At 47.1% G+C, this 20,252-nt stretch overlaps 1 protein-coding gene across 1 annotated transcript in view; it reads left to right on the top strand.

Moving 5' to 3' along the window:
- The window catches only part of TGDS (TDP-glucose 4,6-dehydratase), an 80,034-nt gene that overhangs the window by 14,148 nt on the left and 45,634 nt on the right, over positions 1-20,252 (top strand). Inside the window, exons 3-4 of the mRNA XM_075336758.1 lie at positions 138-206; positions 2,539-2,629. Coding sequence (XP_075192873.1) covers positions 138-206; positions 2,539-2,629 — 160 coding nt within the window. The remainder of the gene's footprint in view (positions 1-137; positions 207-2,538; positions 2,630-20,252) is intronic.

Here is a 20,252-nt window from a genome sequence, read left to right on the forward strand (position 1 = left end):
GAATGAATGAGGTTCTGTTCTGCCTGGACGAGATGTTCTAATGGTCACACGTGGCTTTATAATGGCACAAATGGCCAGTTTTTTCCATGTAAGTTACTGAATTAATTTCTAATATTACGTCTTCTTTTTTTCCTCAGCTTGATTATTGCGCCAGCTTGAAAAATCTTGATGCCATTTCAAGTAAACCCAATTACAAGTTCTTGCAGGTGTGGTATGTCCAAGACATATAAAGTGATTTGAATTGTGGACCTTATCAGGGAGAGGTCAGACACCGATAATATGTGATTTTACCCCAAAATGAGGCAGTTGTCACAGGTTAACAGATTATAGCCAAAGACTGCATCACAAAACAGCATTGTTTAGATTGTACCTCAGCCTCACATCAGCCACAATGTGACGTTACTGAAAGTCCTGTAAGGCTTGGTAGGTATCCACAGTTATGTCCTGGATAGGGCCACTCCCTATAGGACCTATATCTACAGTGCCTTGAGGGAGTGTTCATACCCCACTTTCTATTCACCTGACACCCACAAGCTTAAGCATATTTTATTGGGATTTTGTGTGTTACACCATCACTAAGTAGCAAGGATTTGTGACGTGTAAAGGGAATGATACATGGTTTTCTAAATATTTTATAAATATTAAAATTGTGACTTGCATTTGTATTCAGCCCTCCCTTAGTCAATACTTTTTAGGACCAGCATTTGCTGTAATTATGGCTGCAAATCTTTTGGTAGTATGTCTCTACCAGCTCTGCACATATAGAAGCTGAATTTTTTTTCCCATTCTTCCTTGCAAAATAGCTCTTGCTCAGTGAGATAATATGGAGAGTGTCTGTGAACAGCAATTTTCAAGTCTTGTTATAGATTCTCAATGGGATTTAGGTCATGAACTGTGCTTTGATCTAAACCATTTCATTGTAACTGGCAGTATGTTAATTGTTAACCTACACCCCAATCTCTAACAGGTTCTCCTCCAGGAATGTCCTGTTTTTAACTCCATCCATCTTCTCATCAACTTTGACCAGCTTCCCTGTCCCAGCTGAAAAAGGTCCCAGCTGAAAAAGGCATCCCCACTACATAGTTCTGCCACCACCATGTCTGACAGTGGGGATGGTGTTTTCAGGGTGATGTGCAGTTAGTTTTCCGCCATAGAATGCATTTTACCTCTACCCTGAAAAGGTCTACTTTGGTTTCATCTGACCAGAGTGCCTTCTTCCACATGCTAGCTGTGTCCCTTACATGGCTTTTTGCAAACATGACTTCTTATGTCTTGCTTTTAAATGTATTTTTTTTTTCCATGCCATTCTTCCATAAAAGCCAGAATTGGGGCATATACAACTAATAGACTAAACATTTTGAACCTAACCCTGCTTTACGTTTCTCCACAACTTTATCCCTGACCAGTCTGGTGTGTTCCTTGGTTTTCATGATGCTGTTGTTCCTTAACATTCTCAAACAAACCTCTGAGACCTTCACAGAATAGCTCTAGTTATACTGAGAATAAATGATAAATGACACAGAGGTGGACTCAATTTCCTAATTAAAGGGCTTCTAGACTCAGGGCTGTGGAGTCGGAGTCGGAGTCGTGGAGTCGGAGTCGGAGCTCATTTTGGTGGAGTCGGAGTCGGTATAAAATGCACCGACTCCGACTCCTAAAATATATAATAAATTGGGGACAGGAGTGCAATGCAGAATGTGCTGAATATTTTACTAAATAATATTTAGTATAATGCTTATATTTAAGTGAAAAATTTATTGTAGTACAATGTGAACATCAGACATTTAAATGTTTTTATGATACAATAATCAAGATATTTGGATAGAACATAAAATATTTATTGGAATACAACTTTAGAACACAAAAAACTAATAAATTGTAAATATGTAAAATATATATATATATATATATATATATATATATATATATACAGTGTATATACACACACAAGATATATATGTAATCTACTGTATATTACATAGTGTATTACATATTTACAATTTATTACAGTTTTTTGTGTTCTAAAGTTGTATTCCAATAAATATATTTTATGTTCTATCCAAATATCTTGATTATTGTATCATAAAAATTATTAAATGTCTGATGTTCACATACACATATTCATGTACTACAATAAATTTTTCACCTAACTATAAGCAATATATGTAGGAGTCGGAGTCGGAGCCGGAGTCGGAGTCGGTGCAAGAGAATTTGAGGAGTCGGAGTCGAAGGTTTGGCTTACCGACTCCACAGCCCTCTAGTCAGTTGGTCACTCAAGATTTTGTGTAGGGGTATCCGACTACAAGGGGCCAAGTACAAATGCACATCATAAATTTTCAGAATTATGTTTTTAAAATAATTTGAAAAACATACATTTCCTTTTACACTTCACAAATCCTTCCTACGTAGTATTAGTATATCATATAAAATACATTGACGTTATATACATACACATACTATATTATATTATGGGAGTCATGATCTGATATTGTGCTTTGTGATGGGATTTGGCTGATAACATCTGTCCTTGTACCTCAGGGGGATATCTGTGACTCGCACTTCATAAAACAACTCTTGGAAACCGAAAATATAGATGTGGTCTTACATTTTGCCGCGCAGACCCATGTAGGTAAGTGCGTAGTATACTATTATTTCTATGAACAGAAACTTGTCAGATGTGTGGTTAAACTCAAGGAAGTGTATGATTTAGGTCAATTCTATTATATACAGTGGGTACAGAAAGAATTCAGACTCCTTTAATTCTTTCACTCTGTTTCTTTGCAGCCATTTGGTAAATGCAAAAAAAGTTCATTTTTGACAGAAAAAAACCTAGAAACGTAGAATTTTTTGCAAATTTAGTGAACAAGAAAAACTGAAATATCACATGGGCATAAGTATTCAGACCCTTTTGCTCAGACACTCCTTTCCTTGTGATCCTCCTTGAGATGCTTCTACTCCTTAATTAGAGCCCAGCTGTGTTTAGTTAAACTGATAGGACTTGATTTGGAAAGGCACGCTCCTGTCCATATAAGACCTCACAGTGCATGTCAGACCAAATGAAAATCATGAGGTCAAAGGAGCTGCTCGAGGAGCTCAGAGACAGAATTGTGGCAAGGTACAGATCTGGCCAAGGTTACAAAAGAATTTCTGCAGTACTCAAAGTTCCTAAGAGGACAGTGGCCTCCATAATCCTTAAATGGAAGACGTTTGGGACCACCAGAACTCTTCCTAGACCTTGTCATCCAGCCAAACTGAGCAATCATGGGAGAAGACTCTTGGTGAGAGAGGTAAAGAAGAACCCCAAGATCACTGTGGCTGAGCTCTAGAGATGCAGTAGGGAAATACCAAGGCCAGGTATCCATCCACAGACAGCTGTTTCGGGGTATTGCCCCTCATCAGTGTGGAGTAGGATTCTGGCCAGGTGGGAGCAATGCCTAGTTGACCAACAAGATAAAACAATCACTGATCTCGGGGAGACCAGCCTCCAGGAAGGACCCAGCCAATGATATTGGTATTTCCCTTGTCATATCTTTAAACTTGTCAAAAAGTTGGATATTGACTAAAAGGGCCACTTAATATGGTGATTGTGGTGGTCTCCTAAAAAGAGCCACCCCTTGGCTGGGTCCTTCCCAAAGAGATATCTGGCTGGTTTCTGTGTTGAGACTCCTAGGCTCCACGGCCTTTTATGATTTGCATATTTCCTAGGGGGCAATGTACCTAGGATTTCACTGTCTTGAGCGCCCTCGCTGGCTGCCGGCAGTGTTTTCTCTGGCTGGTCTCCACGAGATCAGTGATTGTTTTGTCTTGTTGCACCATCTAACCTGACAGAACTGGAGAGGATCTGCAAGGAATAATGGCAGAGGATCCCCAAATCTGGAGGGAGGAACTTGTTGCATCATTCCCAAGACGACTCATGGCTCGAAAGGTGCTTCTACTCAATACTGAGCAAAGGGTCTGAATACTTATGACCATGTGATATTTCAGTTTTTCCCTTTCGCCCATGACAGCACCACCTGAGAGATAGGTTCCGCCCACATCAGGACAGGAAACCCACTGATAAAAAGGCGGTACCTCTCTTCCACATCAGTTTGGTTTCCTGCCCTGATTGGACAACGCATGGATTCTCCCAGGTCTGACCCGGTGTGGAAGTTTGGTTTCTTACCTCCCCAGGGCTTCGGCTGTCTGCGGTGGTGGGGCGCGGGCCTGGAGCGGGAGCTCGGCTCTGCGTCGCCCCAGGCTATGTGATCCTCACACGGCGCCCACGAGTCGGGCGCCCTGCTGACGGAACGCCGGGGTGAAGAGGAAGTGACGCGGCACCTGGAAGTTCATCACCTGTGCATGTGCAAGGTGTTCCAAGATGGCGGCGCCCAGTGAACGGATTTCGGGCGGGAAATTTGAACCAGGGAGGTATGAGGAGTCACCTTCGCTGCATTCTGGTGAGTATGACTTATCCGCTATTCAGGATGGAAGACAACTCTCCTCCAGAGCAGGATGTGCTGGAACAGCATACAGATTCCCAGGGCAGCAAGGGGAGCGTTCCTCCGGCAGGGCTAGTCCCTCCAGTCCGGCAAGTCGACATTCCAGGGGATCTGAGAAATCCAAATCTGGAAGTCATAAACTGCCTCCGAAACCGGTACCAGATCCGCCATCTTGGGTGGTTAGTGTCTGCTGCAGCATTTCATTGTTTAAAAGTCCCCCCTATGTTCCCTTCTTTCTTCAGGAGGTACCTCTAAGAGGAATCATAGGAATTGTGGGGTTTACAAGGACAGTCTATCCTCAGATTACCAAGGGGGCCTTGTCCCACCTGTATCAGAGAGTTCTTCTGTTTTATTTAGATCATGATGTTGAAATTACATACAAAATGAAACAACATGACCAAATCCTGACATGTTTCAGACCCTAGAACAGGGTCCTTATTCTTAGGTAACATGGACGGTCCTTATTCTTAGGTAACATGGACGGTCCTTATTCTTAGGTAACATGGACGGTCCGTATTCTTAGGTAACATGGACGGTCCGTATTCTTAGGTAACATGGACGGTCCTTATTCTTAGGTAACATGGACGGTCCTTATTCTTAGGTAACATGGACAAATATGTATGCTGGATTTATAAGAGGAAACATGAACTTGTCTCAGTGAATCAGTGTCAGAGTGAAAACATCTGTTGTAGACTGATTGTTCATTTAAGACAAGACAGAGCAAAAAAAAAAAAGGCTTCTGAGTGTTGTGGTGCGCCTGCATCCCTAGCTATATTGGGAGGCTTGGACTGTTGTATCACTTGTGATTCTCAGTTCTGGTCCAGATTGTGCTATGTGGATCAGGTGGTTACTGTCCTCTGATGACTGAGGAAGGGTGGTGCCTGGCCAAAAAATCCCAAAGCAAATCAATGCACTGTTAAAAAAACAAAAAAAACAAAAACACACATGTTACCACAAAAAGCTTAATATACCATTTTGACACTCTAGGTGTGATCAAAGATACATAGTTTATAATTATATCATTCCAGATGTTGTAAAGTGTAAATAAGCGAATCGCTCAGCACCAGAAAGACTACTTCTATTGTTCTCTGTTGTCAGCCTTTATACACAACTGTTATTGGTATAGAGAGGCTGCAACTATTATCCCTTGTTGTCAATCTTACAAGTCATAGAATAACTGTTATAATGTGGGAGAACTACTGCTTTTATTCTCTGTCAGCTATTACTAACCAAGAAAAGGCTGTTATAATATGGGGGAACCACATCCACTATTCTCTATTGTCAACCTTAAGGGTAAGAAACTATTGTAATATGGAAACTAACATCTATTGTTCTCTGTTCTCAGCCATACAAGCTGGGAGAAAAAAAAACAAAAAACGGGGTAATCTTAGTAGAAGGAAACTGCATCTCTTACTCTTTGGTTTTGGCTTATGTATGGAAGCACCAAGCCTCAAGGCTGAGTTGAGAGATATTAGCCGTGCTGAAGTCAGAGTAACACAAACATTCCACTAGGAATTATGGGGGAACTTCAGATAAATCAGGTGGCTCTGAACGGGGTTCCAGAAAATTTTCACCTGCCTCTTCCTCAGCCTTGGACTCCTCATCTTCCTCAGACGTGGACGGCAGACTATGCTTCCCATCCTCTGAGGTAACACCCCTAGTGGAAGCTGTCCGCTCCACTATGGGGGCTGGTGGATGATAAAGATCCTGAATCCACACAAGACCTCATGTTGGAGGCCTGGATTGCAGGTTCATGGTACCTGGAAGGTTGCAGTAGTAGCTCTTCGCCCGGCTGTGGCAGGTACATGTGTAACAAGGTCCATAATGGTCTGGGTCCAACAATTAGAAGACTAACTTAAGGGTACCGTGTCTAGTAAGGACATTATTTCCTCAATTCCACGTATAAAGGGGGCGGCAGACTTCTAGCGGATGCTTCCATCGACTCACTCAAATTATCTGCAAAGGTAGCAGCTCTTTCCAATTCAGCCAGAAGGGCCCTATAGTTGAAATGCTGGAAGGGAGACGTACAGTCCAGGAACAGACTATGCAGGATACCTTGTGAAGGAGACTTTTTGTTTGGATCACAACTGGATGACTTTCTGTCCAAAGCGGCAAACAATAAACAAGGATTTCCAGCTGTAAGCACTCCATTCCCTCGTAGCTGTCCGTTTCGGAGGAAGCAATTTTCCATAACGAGCCTCCCAGAGACCAGAACTCCTGGAAGGATAGATGGAAGAGGTCCTCAGGATTATGTTTGATCCATCATCCTCTACCAAGCCACAAGGCCCTCAATGACTCCACCATCCCAGTGGCGGGGAGGCTCTCCCTCTTCTTGAGACTGTTTCCTCCAGCCCGTGGATTCTACAGATCATTGCAAAAGGGCCGACATTAAAACTGAAGTCGCCCCTTCGGGGGTATTTTATTGTAACATCTATATGACAGGGAGAGAAAAGAATAGTGATCTCCATCCTACAGCACTTAGGGTGGATCATAAATCAGGAAAAATCTAGAACACAAACCTCAACAGTGTCGGTCTTTCTTGGGGCTGATCCTGGATTCAGTCGCTCAGAAGTCTTTTCTCCTGGAGGAGCAGATACTGAAGTCACAATCCCTGGTCACCTTGGCGATTGAAAAACCAGTCATGACCCTCAGACAGGCTATGTCTCTTGTGGGGACCCTCACATCCTGCATCCCCACGGTTCCTTGGGCTCAGATAGATACAGTTAGGTCCAGAAATATTTGGACAGTGACACAATTTTCGCGAGTTGGGCTCTGCATGCCACCACATTGGATTTGAAATGAAACCTCTACAACAGAATTCAAGTGCAGATTGTAACAATTTGAAGGTTTGAACAAAAATATCTGATAGAAATTGTAGGAATTGTACACATTTCTTTACAAACACTCCACATTTTAGGAGGTCAAAAGTAATTGGACAAATATACCAAACCCAAACAAAATATTTTTATTTTCAATATTTTGTTGCGAATCCTTTGGAGGCAATCACTGCCTTAAGTCTTGAACCCATGGACATCACCAAACGCTGGGTTTCCTCCTTCTTAATGCTTTGCCAGGCCTTTACAGCCGCAGCCTTCAGGTCTTGCTTGTTTGTGGGTCTTTCTGTCTTAAGTCTGGATTTGAGCAAGTGAAATGCATGCTCAATTGGGCTAAGATCTGGTGATTGACTTGGCCATTGCAGAATGTTCCACTTTTTTGCACTCATGAACTCCTGGGTAGCTTTGGCTGTATGCTTGGGGTCATTGTCCATCTGTACTATGAAGCGCCGTCCGATCAACTTTGCGGCATTTGGGTGAATCTGGGCTGAAAGTATATCCCGGTACACTTCAGAATTCATCCGGCTACTCTTGTCTGCTGTTATGTCATCAATAAACACAAGTGACCCAGTGCCATTGAAAGCCATGTATGCCCATGCCATCACGTTGCCTCCACCATGTTTTACAGAGGATGTGGTGTGCCTTGGATCATGTGCCGTTCCCTTTCTTCTCCAAACTTTTTTTTCTTCCCATCATTCTGGTACAGGTTGATCTTTGTCTCATCTGTCCATAGAATACTTTTCCAGAACTGAGCTGGCTTCATGAGGTGTTTCTTCAGCGCTCTATTGGGAGACCCAGACGATTGGGGTATAGCTACTGCCTCCGGAGGCCACACAAAGCACTACACTAAAAAGTGCAAGGCCCCTCCCCTTCTGGCTATACCCCCCCGTGGTATCACAGGTTCTCCAGTTTTCAAGCTTTGTGCGAAGGAGGTCAGACATCCATGCATAGCTCCACAGATTTTAGTCAGCAGTAGCTGCTGACTATTTCGGATGGAAGAAAAGAGGGCCCATATAGGGCCCCCAGCATGCTCCCTTCTCACCCGTTGATGGTGTTGTAAGGTTGAGGTACCTATTGCTGGTACGGAGGCTGGAGCCCACATGCTGCTTTCCTTCCACATCCCCCTGGGGGGCTCTGAGGAAGTGGGATCCTGCCGGCCTCAAAGCTCTGACGCCGGGCTCCATCCACAGACCCATTTGAACCTGCTGGATACGGAGCTGGAGTACCGTTCAGGGACATGGCCCTGCACCATTACAGGTACTCTGTGTCCCCGTACACACAGGCACAGCACACTCCAGACTTGCTGGGTGTGCTAGTGCGCCGGGGACAGTAAAGGGTTACAGTCACTGCAGCTTTGCTGAGTGACTTTGTGTATTGGGAACTACCGCGCCGGACGCTCCGGGAGCGGCGGCGCGGCTGGGACTTGTAGTTCGCCGGGGACTGGGCGCCGACCGCGCTTTTACGGCGGCGGCGCTTATAAATCCAGTCCCCGGCTTCTGCGGCCTAGTGCCGCTTCGTTCCCGCCCCCTCCCTGTCACTCAGGGAAGGGGACAGACGCTGAGCAATCGGCAGCGCCGAGGGCTGGAGCCTTATTTACATGCTCCAGCCCTCTCACTGCACACTGTCGGACGCCGGATTCCCGCTCTGACTTGGGGCACGCCCACGGCCCGCCCCTCCTCACACGAGCTGGGGAAGACGCCGGCAGCCATTACTGCAGTCCGAGCTCGGACTTTCGGCAACCAGGCAGGACGGTGGCGACCATACACCCGCTTATAGGCGGGCGGTAAGCGGCACACATAGTGCTGACCCCAAGATATACTGCAGTGTGTACATGTGTATTTTAACTGCATAGGTCGCTATATGCCCGCTTGGAGAGCGACACATCAGCAGCAGGAAAGCAGGTGTGCTAAGGCACAGGCTTTCTAGGCTGCTTGTATTGCACGTACTGAAGTGTTCATTTGTGTTTATGCTTGTATGCTATACACTGCACTGTACAGTCGCTAGTCTTAGCTATATTCTCCTGGAATGGCTAGACTACAGCAGCAGAAAACCAAGGGTGCTGGGGCACAGGTTTTTTTTTTTTTTCTATGCTGCTTGTATTGCATGGGCTGCAGTGTGCATTTGTACTTGTGCTTGTATGCTATACATTGCACTGTATGGTCACTCTTCTGGGCTATATTCCCCTAGATGACTAGTCTACAGCAGCAGAAGAGCAGAGGTGCCAGGGCACAGGCTTCTATGCTGCTTGTATTGCTTGTGCTGCAGTGTTCATTTGTACTTTATGCTTGTATGCTATACATTGCACTGTACGGTCACCAATCTTGGCTATATACTTCTAGATGGCTAGTCGGCAGCGGCAAAAAAGCAACACAGATTTTCAGTGCTGTTTTTACTACATGGGATGCTGTTCATGACACCGTCCCATTGTGTGCATGCTCCCCTGTAGCACTTCGTCTGCCGGGGTCTCTAGCACTTCGTCTGCCGGGGTCTCTACTAGTCGTGGCCAAAGAAACCACCTGTCATCCCTGTCCAAGGACAGGGACGGAGTTGCAGTTTCGACAGATATATTGTCATAAGATAGAGACTTGCAGTCCAGACAGGCCATGGGCAATCTTCCTGACCAACCTCATTTGGAACGGGGGGGTCCCAGGAGGACTCTCTGTATGATAAGGCGGCTCTCCAGGACTTTGATCCTGACATCGCTATCAATCCGGATACACCGGATGGTAACGCCATACGGAATGATCCTATAGCGTCCATCAATGGAAGGTTGGATCTTTCTCCCTTAGCTCCCCCAGTGGAGGAGTCAGCTTCACAGCAGGAGAAGTCCCTTTTCAGTATCTCAAACGGATATTGAGTATTTTTCTGGCCACGCTGACTTCAGAGAAGCAGTCCAGAAACACCACGCTTACCAGATAAGCGTCTTCTCCAAACGTTTTTTAAGATACACGTTATCCCTTTTCCCCTGACGTGGTCAAGCGCTGGACCCAGGGTCCAAAGGTGGATTCTCCAATCTCCAGGCTTGCGTCTAGAGCCATAGTTGCACTGGAGATGGGGCTTCACTTAAAGATGCCATTCACAGACAGATGGACTCTGGTTGAAATCTGTCTAGGAGGCTATCGGCGTGTCGGTTGCTCCGGCATTCACAGCCGTATAGGCAACCTAACCTTTTCAGCTGTTCTTGCGCAGCTGGCCTTGAGCACATGTACATCTGTACCGCAGAGGCGTCCGTAACTCCGCAATGTCTGCACTGCGACTTACCCTATTAATGCTGTCCTAAAAGTACAGTCGAGGTTTCGGTCCTTCCCAAGCTCGGGCAGGTTCCAATTGTCCTCGTGCAAAAGGGCTACAAAACCTCAGACGGGCTCAGATTCCGGCCGGGCTCAATCACGCCCAAGGAAGGCAGCCGGAGGAACCGCTACCAAGGCGGTCTCCTCATGACTCTCAGCTCTCTCTCTCTCTCCGCATCCGCGGTTGATGGCAGACTCCCCCGCCTTTGGCGACATTTAGCTGCCACAGGTCACAGACCGGTGGGTGACGGACATTGTGCTCACGTGCACAGGACAGTGTTCTGTTCTCGTCCTCCGACTCCATTCTTCAGAACGGCCCCACCTCCCCACCGAGCAGATGCCCTGCTGCAGGCGGTGGACGCTCTAAGAGCAGAAGGAGTGGTGATCCCTGTCCCCCCTCAGGAACGAGGGCGAGGGTTTGTACTCCAATCTCTTTGTGGCTCCAAAAAAGGACGGCTCCTTCCGTCCTGTTCTGGACCTAAAACTGCTCAATAAGCATGCGAACGCCAGGCGGTTCCGGATGGAATCCCTCCGATCCGTCATTACCTCAATGTCTCGAGGAGACTTCCTTGCCTCAACAGACATCAAAGATGCCTATCTCCACGTGCCAATTGCTACGGAGCACCAACGTTTTCTACGTTTTGTGATAGGAGACGACCATCTTCAGTTCGTAGCTCTGCCATTCGGTCTGGCGACAGCCCCACGGGTGTTCACCAAGGTCATGGCAGCAGTGGTAGCAGTCTTGCACTCTCAGGGACACCCGGTGATCCCTTACTTGGACGATCTACTCGTCAAAGCACCCTCCCTCGAGGCATGACAACGCAGCCTGAATGTTACGCTGGAGACTCTCCAGACTTTCGGGTGGATCATCAATTTGGCAAGAACAAATCGGTCACCGACTCAATCACTAACGTATCTCGGCATGGAGTTCACACTCTATCAGCGATAGTGAAGCTTCCGCTGAACAAGCAGCGTTCACTGCAAACAGAGGTGCAGTCTCTCCTTCAAGGCCAGTCGCACCCCTTAAGGCGCCTCATGCACTTCCTAGGGAAGATGGTGGCAGCCATGGAGGCAGTTCCCTTTGCGCAGTTTCATCTGCGCCAACTGCAAGGGGACATTCTCCGCCAATGGGACGGGCAGTCAACCTCCCTGGACAGGAAAGTCTCCCTTTCCCAGACGGCCAAGGACTCTCTGCAATGGTGGCTTATTCCCACCTCATTGTCACAGTGAAGATCCTTCCTACCCCCATCCTGGGCAGTGGTCACGACAGATACGAGTCTGTCAGGGTGGGGAGCAGTTTGTCTCCGCCACAGGGCTCAGGGGACGTGGACTCAGCAGGAGTCCACCCTTCAGATCAATGTTCTGGAAATCGGGGCAGGGTATCTTACCCTACTAGCTTTCCAGCAGTGGCTAGAAAGAGAGCAGATCCGAATCCAGTCGGACAACTCCACAGCGGTGGCATACATCAACCACCAAGGAGGGACGCGCAGTCGGCAAGCCTTCCAGGAAGTCCGGCGAATCCTCATGTGGGTGGAGGACACAGCATCCACCATATCCGCAGTTCACATCCCGGGCGTAGAAAACTGGGAAGCAGACTTCCTCAGTCGCCAGGGTATGGATGCAGGGGAATGGTCCCTTCACCCGGACGTGTTTCAGGAAATCTGTCGCCGCTGGGGGGTGCCGGACGTCGACCTAATGGCGTCTCGGCACAACAACAAGGTCCCGGCATTTATGGCACGATCGCGCGATCACAGAGCTCTGGCGGCAGACGCCTTAGTGCAAGATTGGTCGCAGTTCCGGCTCACATATGTGTTTCCACCTCTGGAACTCTTGCCCAGAGTACTGCGCAAAAAATCAGATCCGATTGCAGCCGCGTCATACTCGTCGCCCCAGACTGGCCGAGGAGATCGTGGTACCCGGATCTGTGGCATCTCACGGTCGGCCGACCGTGGTCACTACCAGGCTGGCCAGACTTACTGTCCCAAGGGCCGTTTTTCCATCGGAATTCTGCGGCCCTGAACCTGACTGTGTGGCCATTGAGTCCTGGATCCTAGCGTCTTCAGGATTATCCCAAGGGGTCGTTGCCACCATGAAACAGGCTAGGAAGTCCACCTCTGCTAAGATCTACCACAGAACGTGGAAGATTTTCTTAACTTGGTGCTCGGCTCAGGGAGTGTCTCCCTGGCCATTTGCATTGCCTACTTTTCTTTCCTTCCTGCAATCGGGGTTAGAAAAGGGCTTGTCGCTCGGCTTCCTTGAGGGGGAAGTCTCGGCACTATCCGTGTTTTTTCAGAAGCGTCTAGCACGTCTTTCTAAGATGCGCACGTTCCTACAGGGGGTCTGTCATATCGTACCCCCGTACAAGCGGCCGTTAGATCCATGGGATCTCAACAGGGTATTAGTTGCTCTCCAGAAGCCGCCTTTCGAGCCTCTGAAGGAAGTTTCCTTTCTCGCCTGTCACAGAAGGTGGCGTTTCTCGTTGCGATCCCATCGCTTCGGCGAGTGTCTGAGCTGGCAGCTCTGTCATCCAAGGCTCCCTTCCTGGTGTTCCACCAGGACAAGGTAGTGCTGCGCCCCATTCCGGAGTTTCTCCCTAAGGTCGTATCCTCATTTCATCTTAATCAGGATATATCCTTGCCTTCCTTTTGTCCTCATCCGGTTCACCGGTATGAAAAGGACTTACGTTTGTTAGATCTGGTGAGAGCACTCAGACTCTACTTTTCCCGCACGGCGCCCATGCGCCGTTCCGATGCACTTTTTGTCCTTGTCGCTGGTCCGCGCAAGGGGTTGCAGGCTTCTAAAGCCACCCTGGCTCGATGGATCAAAGAACCAATTCTAGAGGCCTACCGTTCTGCGGGGCTTCCGGTTCCTTCAGGGCTAAAAGCCCACTCAACCAGAGCCGTGGGTGCGTCCTGGGCATTACGACACCAGGCTTCGGCTCAACAAGTGTACCAGGCAGCTACCTGGTCCAGTCTGCACACTTTCACCAAGCATTATCAGGTGCATACCTATGCTTCGGCGGATGCCAGCTTAGGTAGAAGAGTCCTGCAGGCGGCAGTGACACCCCCGTAGGGGAGGGCTGTTTTGCAGCCCTAACATGAGGTATTTCTTTACCCACCCAGGGACAGCTTTTGGACGTCCCAATCGTCTGGGTCTCCCAATAGAGCGCTGAAGAAGAAGGGAATTTTGTTACTTACCGTAAATTCCTTTTCTTCTAGCTCTTATTGGGAGACCCAGCACCCGCCCTGTTGTCCTTCGGGATGTTTTTTGTTGTTTGCGGGTACACATGTTGTTCATGTTGAACGGTTTTTCAGTTCTCCGATGTTACTCGGAGTTAATTTGTTTAAACCAGTTATTGGCTTTCCTCCTTCTTGCTTTGGCACTAAAACTGGAGAACCCGTGATACCACGGGGGGGTATAGCCAGAAGGGGAGGGGCCTTGCACTTTTTAGTGTAGTGCTTTGTGTGGCCTCCGGAGGCAGTAGCTATACCCCAATCGTCTGGGTCTCCCAATAAGAGCTAGAAGAAAAGGAATTTACGGTAAGTAACAAAATTCCCTTCTTTTCAGCAAATTTAACTCTGGCCTGTCTATTTTTGGAATTGAATGGTTTGCATCTAGATGTGAACCCTTTGTATTTACTTTCATGGAGTCTTCTCTTTACTGTTGACTTAGAGACAGATACACCTACTTCACTGAGAGTGTTCTGGACTTCAGTTGATGTTGTGAACGGGTTCTTCTTCACCAAAGAAAGTATGCGGCGATCATCCACCACTGTTGTCATCCGTGGACGCCCAGGCCTTTTTGAGTTCCCAAGCTCACCAGTCAATTCCTTTTTTCTCAGAATGTACCCGACTGTTGATTTTGCTACTCCAAGCATGTCTGCTATCTCTGATGGATTTTTTTCTTTTTTTTCAGCCTCAGGATGTTCTGCTTCACCTCAATTGAGATTTCCTTAGACCACATGTTGTCTGGTCACAGCAACAGCTTCCAAATGCAAAACCACACACCTGTAATCAACCCCAGACCTTTTAACTACATTGATTACAGGTTAACGAGGGAGACGCCTTCAGAGTTAATTGCAGCCCTTAGAGTCCCTTGTCCAATTACTTTTGGTCCCTTGAAAAAGAGGAGGCTATGCATTACAGAGCTATGATTCCTAAACCCTTTCTCCGATTTGGATGTGAAAACTCTCATATTGTAGCTGGGAGTGTGCACTTTCAGCCCATATTATATATATAATTGTATTTCTGAACATGTTTTTGTAAACAGCTAAAATAACAAAACTTGTGTCACTGTCCAAATATTTCTGGACCTAACTGTATGAGATCCCTTCAGATGGAGGTCCTGGTCTGACAGCAACAGTCAGGAAGCTTCTTGGATATGAGAATCCGCTTGGATCCAAAGGTGTTGCTTTCTCTGTCCTAGTGGCAGGACTTAACTCTATTGCCCGCAGGGGTGTCCGGGTGTCCCAACATCACGGATATCATCCCAACAGATGCAGGTCACTTAGACTGGGGAGCTTACCTGAGAACTCACCTGTTACAAGGACTATGAGACGATCATGTGAGGACTCGGTCCTCAAACTTCAGTGAACTAACTGCAATAAAATCAGCCAGGGATCATCCCATGACAATAGATGCAATGCTGATCTCCTAGTCACAGGGTCTTCTATATGCCTTTCCACCCCTGGTTCTTCTTCCGGCGGTGCTCAGGAAGGTTCGGGAAGACAAGGCCCTCATTATCCTCATAGCTCACTTCTGGCCAAAAAGAGCCTGGTTCTGTTGGCTCCAAAGACTGGCAATATCAGACCCTTGGATACTGCCGGACAGGACAGACCTACTAGTCCAGGGACCAATGTGCCAACCCAATGCTCCTACCCTCCACTTGACAGCGTGGCATTTGAAAGGCGGCTGCTCCTAGCACAGGGATTCTCCTGAGAATTTAGTAAAATTCTCCTTAAAAGTAGGAAGCTGGTCGCCACTGGTATTTAGGGAAGGGTCTGAAAAATCCAGCAAGTTTCCTGGGCACAGATCGGGGGGGTCCCCCTCTCTTCCCGGCCATCCTGGAAATCCTTCAGTAAGGGTTGGATTGAACTTATCCACTAGCACCTTGAAGGTACAAGTTTTGGCCCTAGGAGCCCTCTATAAACATAACCTCAGAGAATAGATGGATTAGCAGGTTCATTAAATCCTGTGCTAGAGCGACTCCTGTCCCTTCTCCTCGCATGCCTCCCTGGGATTAAATCTTGTCCTTGATGCCCTTTATAGACACCCCATTGAGCCCAAATCAGATGTTCCCTCCAAGACCCTGAAGGTGGTACTACTCATTGCTTGACGTCCGCTAGACGGGTGGGTGACCTACAGGCGCTCTCCATTGCCCATCCATATACCCAAATTTTGGTCGATAAGGTGGTATTGGGTACAGATCCCTCATAGCCTAAAGTGGTCAAGCCCTTCACAGGTCCCAGGAATTCATACTTCCTTCCATTGTGACCCTCCTTCCAATGACAAAGTGGACAGGCTCCATAGCTTGGATGTAAGACTTGCCCTTATAACCTACTTAGGACCAGGGAATTGCGAGAATCTCAGGCCCTGTTTTTGTTATTTTACAGCCCCCGGACTTTCCCTAGAACGTATCTACAAGCACCTTGGCTAGGTGGGCCCGGGATGCTATTGTGGCACCCCAGGGTTCAGTTGCCACAAATATACCTGTACCTGGGCAGGGAAGGATCTCCACATTAGGTAATCCCACATACAACATTTCCCCTCCAAGCCTGGAGGGGGAGCTCTACAAGTCGAGTTCAGGTGAGGTCCCCTTTAAATCCAGGTTTGGAGGCAGAGACAGTTGACAGTTGGAGAAAAGGAGACTGTGCGAGCAGAGAGTGAGGGAAGACATCAAAATGGAGAGGGCAGTGCTTAGCCCGTACGAGTAACTGTGTGACTGCCTGAGGGATCAGAAGTGAGGCAAAGGAGGAGTGACCGGGGAGGTGGAGCCAGACCGGTTCATCCCCAAAGGAACAGCGCTGATTATCGGACACCGGCGTCTGAGATTGTGAGGGATCTAATCTGCCCAGCAATAAAGACCGGGGGCCAGGGAGACTGCAGATCTCCTGGCCGCAGCAGCACCTGAAGGCAAAGCCGCTACACAGAGCTTAGGGACTGCAGTGAGTACAGCAGTGCCCCTTAGAGAAGCTCCCGCCGCCTGCCATACAGGTGAAGACAGTGAGAGAGGGACAAGGTATAGCTACAGGCAGCCTAGTACGAAGGAGAGACACAGCGCAGCAGGAAGGCCACACAACTAACCTGGTGCTGAGATCCTGAACTGTTCCCAGATTACCCAAAAACTGTAACATCAGAAACTGAACCCCTTTTTAATAACACCTGCAAGTAAAACCTGGTCAGAGTTAATGAATTGGTGTGACGCACTTTATTTCTTTCATCTGAGGAGCCATAGGCTGCTGCACTAAAGTGACAGTTGAAAAGGCTGTGAAGAAAAACCGCCATATCTGTGTACTACTAAAACTGCCCTGGGGACCCCGCTTCACCTACGGGAAGCGTAAACAACTGGCTGATCACCATCACCCCAGAGGTCTGACCTGCAGCCCCAGTAACCATACTGGAACCGTAGGTGGCGTCACGAAATTTATTTATTTTTTTCTTTATTTTTATTATTTATTGACTTTCAGCGACCACCAGGGCTACGGAACTGGGCACAGGCCCCGGTGACATAATCCCATTAACCAACACCCGGAACAGAGTACCCCACAGCCCTGGGGTGGGTCACTATGTCGCTGACCTACTCAGGGGGTGCCAGTTCCCCTGCAGATTAGGGCCTTTCCACTGGCTCACTTTCTACTACTTGGGCTGAGCGGGCAGAGGTGTCTATTGATCATATATGCAGGGCCGCCACTTGGTCCTCTTCCTCTACCTTTTTCTGTCACTATAGACTTGACTTGTCCTCCATGGCCGACCCTTCTTGGTAGACGGGTATTTGGTCTCTAGAATCTCTCAGGCAGTGTTGTCATGGGCAAAAGGGAAAAATCTTAATTACTTACCGGTAATGGGATTTGCAGAAGCCCATGACAGCACCCTTAGTTCCCCCCCCCCCTCCCTATTCACTGGTTATGGGCACCCTTCGGGGAGTGTTAATGGTGTATTCCTTTGGTGGTGGTGTGATTAACATTTTTGTTTGTGTTTTGTTGGTCCTCTCTGGCTCTGAAAACCTACTGATGTGGAGGAGAGGTACCGCCTTTTTATCAGTAAGTTTTCTGTCCTGATGTGGGCGGAACCTATCTCTCAGGTGGTGCTATCATGGGCTTCTGAAAATCCCATTACCGGTAAGTAATTAAGATTTTTCTTGTTTAATAAATTTGGAAACATTTCTACATTTCTGTTTTTTCTGTCAAGATTGGGTGCAGAGCGTACATTAATGAGAAAAAAATGAACTTTTTTTGAATTTACCAAATGACTGCAATAAAGGTCTCTGAATACTTTCTGTACCCAATGTAGGTTTATGTAATTAGTACAAAGATAATGGGGCATATTAGAACTAAGCTAACTTGGACTACACAGACTTAAAATGTGCCAAAATGATTAAAGTGCTCCATATTGTGTGGTAAATCTGTGTCATTTTAAGACTACTAGTCTAAACCCATCGATAGCGACTGGTTCGGCCGACAGCTCAATGTGTATGGTTACCAGGACGATTTTGGCATACTATGTGTCTTATTATGTTTGACATTGGTGGTAAGGTTTGGGATTTCCAAATATATTACACCAATACTCTGTGATTTTTGTGCAAATTTAGCAACATTTCAATAGAACGTGCAATTTTATTTTTTGTGAAAACCAAATGGAAAAAGGTTAAGCCACGGGACTCCTTATTTGCCTCTATGTTGGGCACTGTAAATGATTTGCAGGTAGTACCATTCTCACCAGTTGCTGCCTTCTCTGGTCCTGCACTGTGTGGCTGTGCCTGTCATCTGCCGGATCCCTGTTTGGAGCGGCCGGTTACTCTCTCAGGGTAGGTCTGTGAGGTTTAGCACAAGACTCTCTCGCCTTTTGAGTCTTATAGGCTTAGATTGAAAAGTTTAAAAAAGTGGCCTGAGCTCCACTGAGCAGCCACTGTGTGATTCGGCAGATCACCACATACGCAGTCACATGGTGCCACAATGGGCTGAAGCGCTGTTGACACTGAGAGGTGATGGCGACCGGTGAGCATATTACTACCCATGAGATGTACACACATCATCCCTAACGAAACAGAAAAATTAAAAAAAAATCCTTTTTTTTTAGTGGGGTTTTAAATAAAAAGCATTTTTGTTTTTGCACAAAATTCATGAACCCCGTGCGTCATTTTTAAGAATTTGGAGCAAAAAGTCACTGAATCCCACAAGAAAGTGATTTAAAAAAAATAAAATAATAATAAAAATAATTGGGTCCATATTGTTAAAATGTATTTTTTTTTCTTTTTTCTTTCAATGAAGCCTTCTCTGGGGCTGCCCATACTGGTAATACGTACTTCCATCCTGTGTACTCCCAGCTGGGTGTGCTCACTTTATGAATGCTGAAATGAATGGAAGTCAACAACCGAGAACAGAAGGGGCTATACCATGCTAGTATGGAATAAATAGACCACTGTTTGAAAAAAGTATATCAATTTTATTGTAGAAACAGTGCAATACTAATTTTATACAAGAGTGAGAATATCACAGTACATGATTTAATCAATATTAATATAAAAACCAGAAAGAGGTAGTTGGAGGAGAAAAATCCCACAGAAAGGACGGGAGACTGACCCCTACCATAGCCACAAGTCAGACAGGAGGCCAAGTGTGTAAATAACCACCAATGTAAAAATTATATACCGTATTTTTCGCTTTATAAGACGCACTTTTGTTCCCCCTAATTTTGGGGGAAAGTAGGGGGTGCGTCTTATAAGCCGAATATACGGGGCTTATATTATTACATATAATATGCACAGCTGCTGTCCATCTCCGGTGGTGCTGAAATCACACCGCAGTGATGGGCTGGGGGAGCGGTGCATATTATTTGTCCCTGCGCCCCCCTGTGATGGCACATGTCCCCCCTGTGTTAGATATGGCCCCCATGCTGCTACTCATTCTAAAATAAAAAAGCTTTACTTACCCCCTCCAGCGTTTCTCCCCGTGTCCCTGCTTCCACTGTGATCAGGCACGCAGAAATCTCAGTCTGCTGTGCCGATCGCATGACCGGCACCAAGAACCAGGAAGTAAGGAAGAGAAGCACGGAGCCAGACAGGAGGGAGCTCAGCGCTGGAGGAGGTAAGGAAAGAGTGTTTTATTTTACTATGGGCAGCAGCCTGGGGGCAATATCTAACACAGGGGGACTTGTGCGATCTATATAGGGGTCATGGGCAGCACTATGGGGGCGATATCTAACACAGTGGGACTTGTGCGATCTATATAGGGACCATGGGCAGCATTATGGGGGCGATATCTAACACGGGGACTTGTGCGATCTATATAGGGACCATGGGCAGCATTATGGGGGCGATATCTAACACAGGGGGACTTGTGCGATCTATAGGGGCCGTGGGCAGCAGCATGGGGGCGCTATCTAACACAGGGGAACGTATGGAATTCATAGGGGACCATAGGCAGCACAGGGGAA

The sequence above is a fragment of the Anomaloglossus baeobatrachus genome, chromosome 2, assembly GCF_048569485.1.
Source record: "Anomaloglossus baeobatrachus isolate aAnoBae1 chromosome 2, aAnoBae1.hap1, whole genome shotgun sequence".
In the NCBI taxonomy this organism is placed as follows: Eukaryota; Metazoa; Chordata; class Amphibia; order Anura; family Aromobatidae; genus Anomaloglossus; species Anomaloglossus baeobatrachus.